This window comes from Herpailurus yagouaroundi, unplaced genomic scaffold, assembly GCF_014898765.1.
Source record: "Herpailurus yagouaroundi ecotype Mexico unplaced genomic scaffold, PumYag 194, whole genome shotgun sequence".
Lineage (NCBI taxonomy): Eukaryota > Metazoa > Chordata > Mammalia > Carnivora > Felidae > Herpailurus > Herpailurus yagouaroundi.
In genome coordinates this window covers 115,397-126,343 of record NW_024412425.1, presented here as the reverse complement: position 1 = coordinate 126,343, position 10,947 = coordinate 115,397, and the positions used below count along the sequence as shown (strand labels likewise).

The 10,947-nt window shown below is 56.5% G+C and overlaps 1 protein-coding gene and 1 long non-coding RNA gene across 3 annotated transcripts in view; one reads left to right on the top strand and one right to left on the bottom strand.

Moving 5' to 3' along the window:
- EGLN2 (egl-9 family hypoxia inducible factor 2) overlaps positions 1 to 9,761 on the top strand; it is a 12,803-nt gene extending 3,042 nt beyond the window's left edge. Inside the window, exons 2-5 of one of the 2 annotated variants that reach the window (XM_040445798.1) lie at positions 2,767 to 2,886; positions 3,366 to 3,502; positions 3,725 to 3,792; positions 7,193 to 9,761. In XM_040445798.1, coding sequence (XP_040301732.1) covers positions 2,767 to 2,886; positions 3,366 to 3,502; positions 3,725 to 3,792; positions 7,193 to 7,374 — 507 coding nt within the window. In that variant the 3' untranslated portion in view covers positions 7,375 to 9,761. Of the gene's footprint in view, positions 1 to 2,766; positions 2,887 to 3,365; positions 3,503 to 3,724; positions 3,793 to 4,073; positions 4,723 to 7,192 lie in introns of those variants that run through there. The other variant, XM_040445799.1, reaches the window with a different exon arrangement.
- LOC121011425 (uncharacterized) lies at positions 5,272 to 7,158 on the bottom strand. Its single transcript, XR_005781619.1, has 4 exons — positions 7,014 to 7,158; positions 6,700 to 6,849; positions 5,761 to 6,461; positions 5,272 to 5,676 (listed from the first exon to the last, which is right to left on the bottom strand). It is a non-coding gene; the product is annotated as an uncharacterized LOC121011425 (long non-coding RNA).
- Positions 9,762 to 10,947: the final 1,186 nt, after the last annotated feature.

The following is a 10,947-nucleotide window of genomic DNA, read 5'->3' as shown; positions in this document are numbered from 1 at the left end:
TGTGTGTGTGTGTGTGTGTGTGTGTGTGTGTGTGTGTGTGTGTGTGTTTGGGTTTGGGTTTTTGGCACGTTGTCACCAATAGCCCTTAAATCTTTAAGTCTCCTGGCTCTGACACAAGCTACCCCTTCCCTGAGATGGGAGGGTGAGGAGCAGACTTCCATGTCACTCTGCTTGTCCTTTTCCCTTGTAGGAGCGGAAGTAGATGCTTCTCTGGGGCCATGGTGTGTGTGGGGGTGGGTGGGTGGGTGGGGGGATCGGTGGGAGTTTAAAGGGCCTGTTTCTGTTGCCAGCCTTCATGCACAACTCCCATTCCATGCCAGAATACAGACGCTGTCCCTGCATGCATGGGTGGGAGACCCTGTGTAAGGGTGTGGAGGGCTGGACAGGTTGGAGTCCCTGAGACCCATAGGAGTGCTTTCAGTCAGCAGCTACTGCCTGGGCGCTAGGGAGACAAGCTCGGCCCCAGAGGCTTCCGTGGGCCTGCCTGTCAGGCCAGTACTAGGTAAACAAGTACTTGTGCTGATTTCACATTGAGAGGGTAGAATGGAAGATCAGCCCAGGTGTATTCAGCTGGATACTCAAGGTGCCCTTGGACCTGAGACATGAACAACAAGGAGGACCAGGGGAGGTGTGTACCAGGCAGGTGCAGAGGCCTTGTGGCTGAGCTTGGTCTGGTGAGAGCAGTGAGGAGGCCTGAGGTGCTGGAGCAGAGTGATGGGGATGGTAGGTGAGGTTGGTGGCCTTGAAGGCTGAGGCTGTGAAAATACACAATTTATATTTTGTATTTTCTTGGAATGTGGTGGGGGTCTTGAAGGGATCTGAGCAAGGAAGAGCTGGAGAAAAGGGTCTCTGGCTGCCGTGTGGGGATGGATTGTGGGAAAGAGGCCACAGTACTGGACTCCCTTCCTCACCCCGTCCTTGTGCAGAACCAGCAAAATCTCTGCTTGGATTCTGTCTGGGGAGGGCTTGATGGCAGGCCACCCGGACATAGCCGCATTCTTCCTCCCAGTGGTGTGGTTGCTCAGAACACTGACCCGTTTGCAGGGAGTGAGTAGTGCAAAGAAGGTTCTCCTGAACCAGGGGTGTGGGGGCCAAGGTCTCGCCCTGGCGCTGCCAGAGAGAAGCATGGCTCTCCACGGCTGGATGGCCTTACCCAGCTGAAGCCCTCCTGGATGCTCCTCCCCAGGGAGGCGCTGTGCTGTTTCGGGGACACGTGTTTAACGCAGAGCTGTTTACCATTCGTGCTGGGTTGAGCCCTGGGAGTGATGTGTTGGAAGAAGGCTGAGGATTGAGTCGGCCTGGCCTGCCACAGAGTGCTAGGCAAGGCTCCTGTTTTGGCAGCAGATGCCAATCTTCCTGGTCAGGGCTATCTTTCAGGGCTGTGGCCAACAGATGTAGCTGAGTGTTCGTGGGGAGCATCAGCAGGTGGTCTGTGGCCTGGCACCAATGTGGGTCAAGGCGTCGAGACAGGTGGTCCAAGGAGCTGGAGGGTCTGCCTGCCATTACTCCCCTTTTGCCTTACACAGTCCTCCCAAGTGGCTTTGGGCAAAGGGTAGGATAGGGACTTTTTTTTTTTTTTTCTTTTTAGTGTCATTTTAGTCTGTGCTTCGGCTCTCCATGTGACAGGCACCTTGCTTGGTGCCTGCCCAAACATCTTTCTTGTTTGCTTCCCACAATACCTGTGAGGTAGTTGATCAGCTCCATTTCATGGATGCGGGACCTGAGACAGGGAAGTGAAGTCTCTCACTTGATGTTACAGCTCGTGTGGCAGCACTGGGACTCGAACCTGGGAGTTAGGTCTGAAGGAATGCCTGGGCCCTTTTCCTTACACCACATCCACTTTTCTGTCAGCTCCCTAATGAGAAACAGGTACCCCGAGTGGCCAGGGCCTAGGCCTCCATGTGGTCAAGGCTGGCCAGGGGGATGGCACCCAGCAGGGGGAGGAGGTCAGAACCCTGTGGCTAGACCTGTACACACCGAAGCCAAGAGCTGGAGTGATTTCTCTTAGGTCTGTGGGGGTCAGGAATTCAGAGTTCTGAAGTTAGAGGGCAGTAAACAGAGGAGGTGTTTAGTACAGATGAGGCCATTGAGGCCCATCTAGATGACGGGACTGTCAGGGGCTACCCAGCAGGTCATTCTTGGAGTGGGAGTTGGATTTCAGGTTCTAGTCACACTCGGGGTTTGGGTACCTTTTCATATGTGTAGGAAACACACAACTTGGGATTCTTTGTAGTCAAGGGCAGCAGTCCTCAGCATTGCTGCACATTAGAATTACTTGGGGGAACCTTTAAAATTTCCAGCCTCCACCTTAGACCAAATATTTCAGAACCTCTGAGATGGGCCTGGGCATCAGCATCCCAGGTGATTCCACTCTGAAGCCAAGGTCAGGAACCGTGGTCTAGAGCAGTAGGCCACATTCTTCCATACCAGAAAACATTTAAATTGGTTTTATTCCACTGAAAGGTCTCAGAGGGGCGGGGGTCAGTTTATCTTTAAGAAGTAAAATCCTCAGTTGCTCATTGAGCCCCACCTGGGTGCCAGGCTCTGGGCACGTGTGTACAGGGAGAGGGTTATTCAGGCCCAAGAGCTGAGGTTTCTGGTAGATGGTGACTTAGCTGGAAAAGAAGAAAGTCTGGGGGCTGGAGCTCTTGGAGGAGTCAGGGGACAGACAAGGGGCACGGAGGGGTGAAAGAGAGGAGGTAATGGCTTCTTCCCCAAATATCGCTGCCTAGCCCCAGTAAACCCACCTCCATCTGTCTCTGCCAGGCCATGGTGGCGTGTTACCCAGGCAACGGGCTGGGGTACGTGAGGCATGTTGACAATCCCCATGGCGATGGCCGCTGCATCACCTGTATCTATTACCTGAATCAGAACTGGGACGTCAAGGTAGGGGGTGAGGGTGAGGCGGCTGCATCCGCTCCATTTTCCGCTCCCAGCTCAGCTTCTGGCATTCTCCCGTTCCTCTTCTCAGTCCACAGCCGGCAGTGCAGTTATAGCCTGCTGGCTGGCTTTTCCTGGGAAATGGCACCTCCTTCTCTCCAGCTGACCACGTGGTGGCAGCACGCACCCCCCTCCCCCTTTGGTGAATGGTGCTGTCTGCCTCGCCCCTGGTCTAAGGAACACTCCCCTCCCCTCCCCCCCACCCCTACCCCATCCCATTTCCTGTCTTTAGTAGCTTCCTGCCCCGGCTCCATGGTGATGCAGACTCTGGGCTGTCATTCACTTTAAGAACCTGAGTGGTGGGAGGGAATGATATGTGCAGCTGCCACATCCCCCTGGCAGGCTCCGGAGGGCAGGGTAGTGCAAGGCAGAGGGTGGGGGCTGGACCGGCCAGCCTCCTGCCTCATCCTCTGGCCTGCCCTCAGGTGCATGGCGGCCTGCTGCAGATCTTCCCTGAGGGCCGGCCTGTGGTTGCCAACATCGAGCCACTCTTTGATCGGTTGCTCATTTTCTGGTCTGATCGGCGGAACCCCCATGAGGTGAAACCAGCCTATGCCACCAGGTATGACCCATGCTTGTGGGGATGTGCTCAGGCGTCCCGTTCTGTGCCAACAAAGACTTGTCAGACCCCGGGAGTGGCCAGGGAGTGGTGAGGTGCTTGAGAGGGGCCTAGATGGGAACAGAACCAGGCTCCGAAGGGTGAACTCTAGTGTCACTGGATACGGTGGCTGGAATTGAAGAAGAGTAATCTCTAACTGCCCTTTGGGGCTGCTCTGGTCCCCAGGTACGCCATCACTGTCTGGTATTTTGATGCCAAGGAGCGGGCAGCAGCCAAAGACAAGTATCAGCTAGGTACCTGCTTCCCAAAGGGCATCCCCTCCCTCAAACCCTTACTATTCCATGTGCCTCCCAAGGCCTCAAGTCCCCTAATTCACCTTGTCAGTCTCTTAACTAAATTTTGTGACTCATTTTTTTCTCCTCTCTGCCCATCTTCTCTAGACAGCCCCACTCTCCCAGCACCCCCCAGCATGAGCCCCATTTCTTCTGGTCCTCTCCTCCATCTTCCCAGGTTATTCTTGGCTTCTGTGTCCCTTCCCTGATGACTCCCCCTCTCCTCTCCTCTTAACCCCCAGCATCCGGGCAGAAAGGTGTCCCAGTACCTGTCTCACAACCTGCTACGCCCACCTAGTGGCCAGCTCCAGAGCTGCATGGACAGACAGCTTGCCCTGACTTCGGGAGAGCCTTTGGCCCCTGTGCTGCTGGCCCAGCAGCCCACCGGTCTCGGTGCCTGCTCCTTTTCTGCCACCGCTGCTGCTTCTGGCTTTGCCTCTGTCCTGCTTGGTGTGGAGGGCTCCGTCTGACGCTGAGGACCAAGGAGGAGGAGAGACCTCTGCTGCCCTTTGATGGGGGCTGGGGTTGTGACCTGGGCAGGGGCCAGCGTTGGGAACTACCGTCACTGGAGCTGGGGGCCCGTGGCTTGCCCTGTGCTCAGACATGGAGAGCTGGAAGGAGGTATTGCTGCCTCCCGCCAGGATGCAGGAATAGGGGTGGGAATGTCATGGCCTAATGCTGGCAAAGGTTTGTTGTGGCGGGGGAGTATCTCCAAGCCCCTCCCCCCCAACTCCTCCAGCCTGGAATGTGAAGTGACTCCCCAACCCCTATGGCCGTGGCACCTTTTGGACTAGGCTGCCACTACGTGGGCAGGAGAAGAGGTGCTGGGAGGAGCATGGGCGTGAAAAGTCCTGTCAGCCAAGAAATAAAAGTTTACCTCAGAGCTGCAAACTTCTGACTCTTCCTCTCCCTCTTACTGGTAAGGAGACCTGTCTATTTGCAATTCAGGGCCTTTATTGACCAAGACAGGTAAGGAGGTCTGAGAGCCAGTGAGCAGAGGGCAGCTGAGCCTGGCCTCAGCGGGCCACCAGGTGGAGCTGGAAGGCTGGGGGAATGTTGCCCAGGCTTGTCCCCTCCCTTCCTGGCCCATACCTGGGGCAAAGGACATGAAGGCATCTTTGCTCTGGAACTCGCCCTTGTCGTCCAGGAAGTTGGTGGGATTGAAGCAGTCTGGGTCCTTGAATTGGGTGGGGTCCTGGTGTGAAGACACCTGGAGAGGAATCACAAAGATGCCCTGGGGGATGCATAAGGATTACCCTGTGGACTTGATTAGCCACGGCCTTTTATCCATCCAAGACCCCTTGTAAAAGCCACTGGGAAGGTGGACCTTCTTTTCTGTTCCCAGGACTTTGTAACTCAGCATCGGACAGGCTCAGGTCTGATGCTTTAGGTTCTAGGAGCTCTGGGGCCCTGCACAGAATCCCCTTGCTCGGTGGGTGCCTTGGGCAAAAAGTAGCCACGCAAGTGGGTGTCCCGGGTGAGGGTGCGTGGCAGCCCCAGCGGCAGCACGCTGATGAAGCGCTGGATCTCGTGCAGCACGCGTTGGTGTAGGGCAGGCGCTTGCGGCCCTCCAGCCTCAGGGTGCGTGTCCGACCTACCGCTGCACTTTGGCTGGGGTGGGCAGAGGGCGTGAGCTGCGTGTGTCCTGACCCCCAGCCACCCCAAACCCTAGCCCCTCATCCCAGGCTTTCCAGCTCACAGACCTGCCACCTCAGGGTACTTAAGCAGAAAAAGGAGCCCGTAACGCAGAGTGGTGCTTGTGGTCTCAGTGCCGCCAAAGAAAAGGTGGTGTGTGGTCATCACCAACGTCTCCTCCTGGAAATGGCTCTCTGGGTCTTTCTGTTCCTGCGTACAGAGATGGGCGGCTGCCATGTGCCTGGCACCTCTTGGTGGGCGGCATGGGTAGAATTTAGGGTAACGGGCCTGCACCTTCTCCATCTGATCGAGGAAGCAATCAATGAAATCGCGGGGCTCCCCTGGCTGCTGTGTCTGTTGGTGCTGCTGGATTTGCTCAGAGATGAAGACCTGAAGCTCCGTGAAGTTTTGAAAGATTCGGTGGTGTGGACCCGGGAGCCAGTCAAGGAGGGAGGGGAAAATATTGTACATCTGGGGGCACAAGGTGGCAACTGGACCTTGAACAAGACCACTAGGTCCCCTGCAGGGGAAATTACAACCAGGACTTTTTTTTTTTTTTTTTTTAAAGTAGGGCTTTAGTCCCAGCACAGAGTCCAGCCCGGGGCTTGAGCTCATGACCTTGAGATCAAGACCTGAGCTGAGATCAAGAGTTGGACACTTAACAGACCGAGCCACCCAGGTGCCCTTGCACCAGGATTTTAATGTTCTTAGTTCTAGAACTCTTCCCTTCCAAGATTCCAAGACTCTCAATCTAATGATCCAATATAGGCAAAGTGTATGTACTTGGGGCTTGGCACAGGTTTGACACGGGAGGAAGGGACTGGGGTGGGCCCTCTCACCCCATCTGGAACTCATGATGCGGAAGTTGTCATTGAAGAGGTCCAGGAGCCTCAGGAACTCAGGGTCCTCATAGCCATAGCGGTTCCCGAAGACCACCGAACAGATAACATTAGATACAGCATTATCTAGTAGCCGCCGGGGGTCAAACGGTGCTCCTGGGAGTGGAAACAGGACGGGATCTTAATGCGGTGGCTTGGCTTACTGACTTTGTTCACTACAAATGTGCCGCACCTCCTTTTTAAGTAATCTCTACACTCAACGCGGTGCTGGAACATCCTGAGATCTAGAGTCCCACGCTCTACCAACTGAGCCAGTCAGGGCGCCCCACCAACCCTTTCTTGATCATTAGCCACATCCACAAAAGGTCCCTTTCCTTTCCCGACCAGGCCGCACCAATGGTGGCTTGAAATTCGCCGAGCAGACAATCCGCCTCCTCCAAGATGCGCTCCTCTATGGTCCGCGCTCCCAGCCGGAACTCCTGCAGTGCTCCCAGTGCAAAATTTCGCAGCGTCAGCAAGCGCCGCCGGTTAGAAAACACGATGCCTGGGGGTGGGGCAGAGCAGGGGACGGCCCGGGGAGTTGGCCACGCCCGTCCTGGAAGCGTCCGGTCTTGGAGCCCGCCTCCTCGCCACCCTTCACTCTGCTGCTTTCCAGACCTTTTTGCTGCAAACCCAGCCTTCTCGGTCCTATCCGCACATTGGCCTCACCTCTACTGGTCTCGATCCCTTACGAGCGCCTGATCTCTTTGGCTTTGACTCTTAGGCTCTTCTCTTCTATTGGCTGCACGAGGAACGGGCACCACCCCCCGCCCCCGCTCCTATTTGGTCCCTTTTAGCTCGGCCCCACCTTCCTGCTGTTTGCCTTCATTGGCCTTTATTCTTATTAGGCACCGCCCTATTGCCCCGGTCCAGCCCTTTAAATCGCTCGAACTCGGTGGTCCAGACCAGCACTTCCGCCGCCGCCGGGGACTCACCGTTTCCACGAGTGAAGCGTTCGAACACAGCCGTGGCCCCGCGGCCAGAGAAGGCATCCGCCTGCAGCACTAATGCGTCCCGCAGCGCTGAGTAGCCGCAGAGAACCACTGCAGGGCGCCGGCCCAGCCGCACTGTGAACACCGGGCCCCAGCGGCCAGAAAGCTGCGCAGAGCCGGTGCTCAGCGGGTCCCGGTCGGGACTCTTGACCGCTTCCTCCACCCCAGAGCCCCGCCCCCATCTCTCTCTAACTTCAGACCCAGGAGTCCCCATTTCAGCCCCTCGTTCCTGGCCGAGGCGCTCAGATCCCCACCTCCTCCTTCATCCGCAGGAGTCCAGGACCCCAGCTCCCACTTCCCTCGAGATCTGGAAGACGAGGTCCCGAGCCCTCTGCACCCTCAGAACCAGGCGTGTGAGCCCTCGGTACTCTCCTCCCCACCCTGAACCAGGAGAGCAGACCTCTCTGCACCCCTTCCCCCCGGATCCCCTATCTGACGTCCCACCCTAGGCTGTTAACTCCCTCAGGACCCAGAAACTGGGGCGGGTAGAGGGAGGCAGGGAGCGGACGGCACCGGGAGCTCAGGCCCACTGTCCCCCTCCTCCTTCAAACTGATGCCGGGGCTCCCAGCTTCCACCCCCAGTCTCCTCTCCTGGAACCCAGGACTCCAGGCCCCTCAACCTTCCTCAGGGCTCATGGGGTCAGAGCCCTCAGCTGTCTTCATTCAGAGAACCAGGTGTGTTCTAGCCCCCAGTCCCACCTCCACGAGTCCAGAATCCTTCCCCCCATCCCCACCCACTCTCGGGGCTACCTCCATGAGAGTATGGTCCAGCCGTCCAGACTCCAGCTGCAGCAAGTTCCCCAGCAGTGGGAGCGGCCTGGGCCCAGGGGGTAGGACCCCCGAGGCTGAGTGCCCTGTGCACCCCAACCCCGCCTGGCTAGCGCCAGCAGCAGTAACAGCGCTGTGACACCCGTGGACATCATGCTCTGTGTCCTCCATGCCTGCCCCCCTTTGCCTTTATGTGATTCCCTTTGGGTCTTGGGTGGAGCAGGGGCGCATACCGGGAGTGGGAGAGGTGGGCGTCTCCAGACCACTCATTCTGCAGATTCCCCATCCGAGGTCTCCACCCAGCCCCCCAGCTCTAGCTCTCTGTTGTGCCAGGCCCAGCGTGCCCTATTTGGCAACTTCCATGTCAATGCACCTGTTTGCATCTTTCACATCAATACACCTGGCCAACAGGTGCACCCTACTGAGCCTTTGGGTCCTTCAGGTCCATCTTACTTGGCCTGTAGATGTGCATTTCTGAATGCCCTGGCCACCTTTGGGCCCGAGACCCCCTGAATGCTGTACTCTATACTTCTGATTCCTAAATACGTTCTTGACTCCTAAAAACACCCCTGGTGACATACCCTTTAGCCTGGCACTCCTGTGCCCTGTGCTTGTGATTGCTAGGGACTCGCACCTGAGCCCTTGTCACTTCCATTCCCTTGCTCTTGGAACCTGGTATTCTGTACCTATCTACCAGATGCTCCCTCAAGTCCCCTGGCCTCCTGGCACCCATCAGCCTGGCACTTCTGTGCCTAGCCTTATGACTCTTGGGTGCCTTCCCACATGCTGACCGCCTTGTGCCTTACCCTGAACCCCTCACCACCTCTGTTCCCAATGCTCTAGTTCCGAGATGTCCCTGAATGTCCCATGCCCATGCTGCTGCACCCCATGTCTCCAGTTTCCCATGAGTCTCACTGGGCACCCCCACCTGAGGCCAGGTCTTGATGGCCACGCCTGGGGGTGTGGGCCAGAGGGCACAAGGTGCCCAGGGGTAGGGTTGGGGATGGGGCTGAGTCAGAGCTCAAAACACTGTTCAGGAATGAGGCCCACCCTCCCACCAGCACCTGCCTCACCTGGCCGTGCCTCACCAGATCTAGCCTTCTGACAGGTGCCTGGCACAGGGCCCAGAGGTGGGGAGAGGGTGGGGGCTGTGCACTGTCTGGAACTGGGCTTGTTTCCAGGAATGTCTCTCAGTATCTCTGTCTCTATCTTTGTTTCATCTCTCACTCTCAATTTCTGTTTCTTTGTTCATCTCTCTCTTTCTGTTTTACTCTCAGTACCTGCTTCTGTTCATATCTGTATCCCTCCCAGTTTATCTTACCCTTAATCTCCCTCTTCCCTGTCTCCCTGCCTCTATCTCTGCCATGGATCTCCTTCCCTGTCAGCCTTTCTGTCCAGGAACCCAATGACTGGCAAGGAGTGTGGGCAGGCCCCCTGCCCCCCGCCGCCCTACCCCCCCCCCTCCCCGGTTACAGGGGCTGACTCCAGAGACAGCAGGGGTGCTGCGGGGTGTGCCCTCCCCTGACCTGGCCCCATCCCACTGTGTCAGGCTTTCAGATTAACTGCTTTCTCTGGGTCTCTTCAAGAGCTGGCATTTGTTGTTCACTTCTGTATCCCCAGCACTAAAATACACAGTGGGGGCTCAGTAAATGTTGAACCAATGCATGACTCTCTGTATCCCGAATTCTGTCTGTTTCTATCTCTAACTTAGACTCTATTTTTCTCAGTTTCTGTCTTGCTGAATCCTTGTGACTGTCTCTCTTCTTGTGTCTCTGTCTCATCTTGTGTGTGTGTGTGTGTTTATTTATTTTGAGAGAGAGAGAGAGTGAGAGAGAGCGAGCATGAGTAGGGGAGGGGCAGAGAGAGAGGGAGAGAGAGAATCCCAAGCAGGCTCTGCGCTGTCAGTGTAGAACCTGACTCAGGGTGCGATCTCATGAACCTCAAGATCATGCCCTGAGCCGAAGTCGGGTGCTTCACTGACTCAGCCACCCAGGCGCCCCTCTATCTCTGTTTTAGCATCTCCTGTCTTCCTTCTCTCTGAGCATCTGTCCACTGTCTCTCTGTCTCACTCCTGGTCTTTGGTTTTCATGATCTCTCCCATCTGTCTCTGCATCTCTTGGTCTCTCCTGTCTCTCTCCAACTCTTTTTCAGTATTTCCATGTGTTTCTCTTTGCTGTTGTCTCCCCATCTTTCTTTCTCGGGACCTCTGAGTCTCTCCCTCTCTCTCTCCACCTCTGCGTCCCTGCCTGGGCCCTTGGGGCAGACTCTTGTTGGCCTGTGGTGGGAACAGCATGGGGATTAAGGAGCCGACGCCTATGGGTGTGGGGACCGCCTATAAGTCTCAGCAGAGTGTGTTGTGTCCTAGCTTCTGGATGGCCTTGGGGAGGCCCCGTTTAGGGTACGGTCACCTAAGCCACCTCCGCCCATGGCTGGGGGGCCACCGCCCCTCTGACTCTGGCTCCTTGGAGCTTAAGATGCCTGCCTACTCATTGAGAAAAGCTTCTGTCAGCAGGATGTCAGGCTAACAAGCCCAGTCTCAGGTTGGGAGGCCCCATGCCTGGGACTGCTATCCCTACCCCAGAGGGAGACATTGCAAGACAAGGGAATAGTCTTTCAGGCTTCCTGGTGCCTCCCTTCCCCCCTTCATTGCCCTTCTTCTCTGGCTTTCTCTGGCCATTTCTGTTTCTTTCTTTGTCTCTCTCTCTCCTCTCTGTCTCCCCATTTCTCCGTCCCTGTACCCCTCTGCATTGCTCTGTGTCTCTGACTTGTGAGGTGGAGGGGACCAGCGTTGGAGTCTGCATCCTGATCCCAGCTCTGTCGCCCTCCGGCCGTGTGATCTTGGC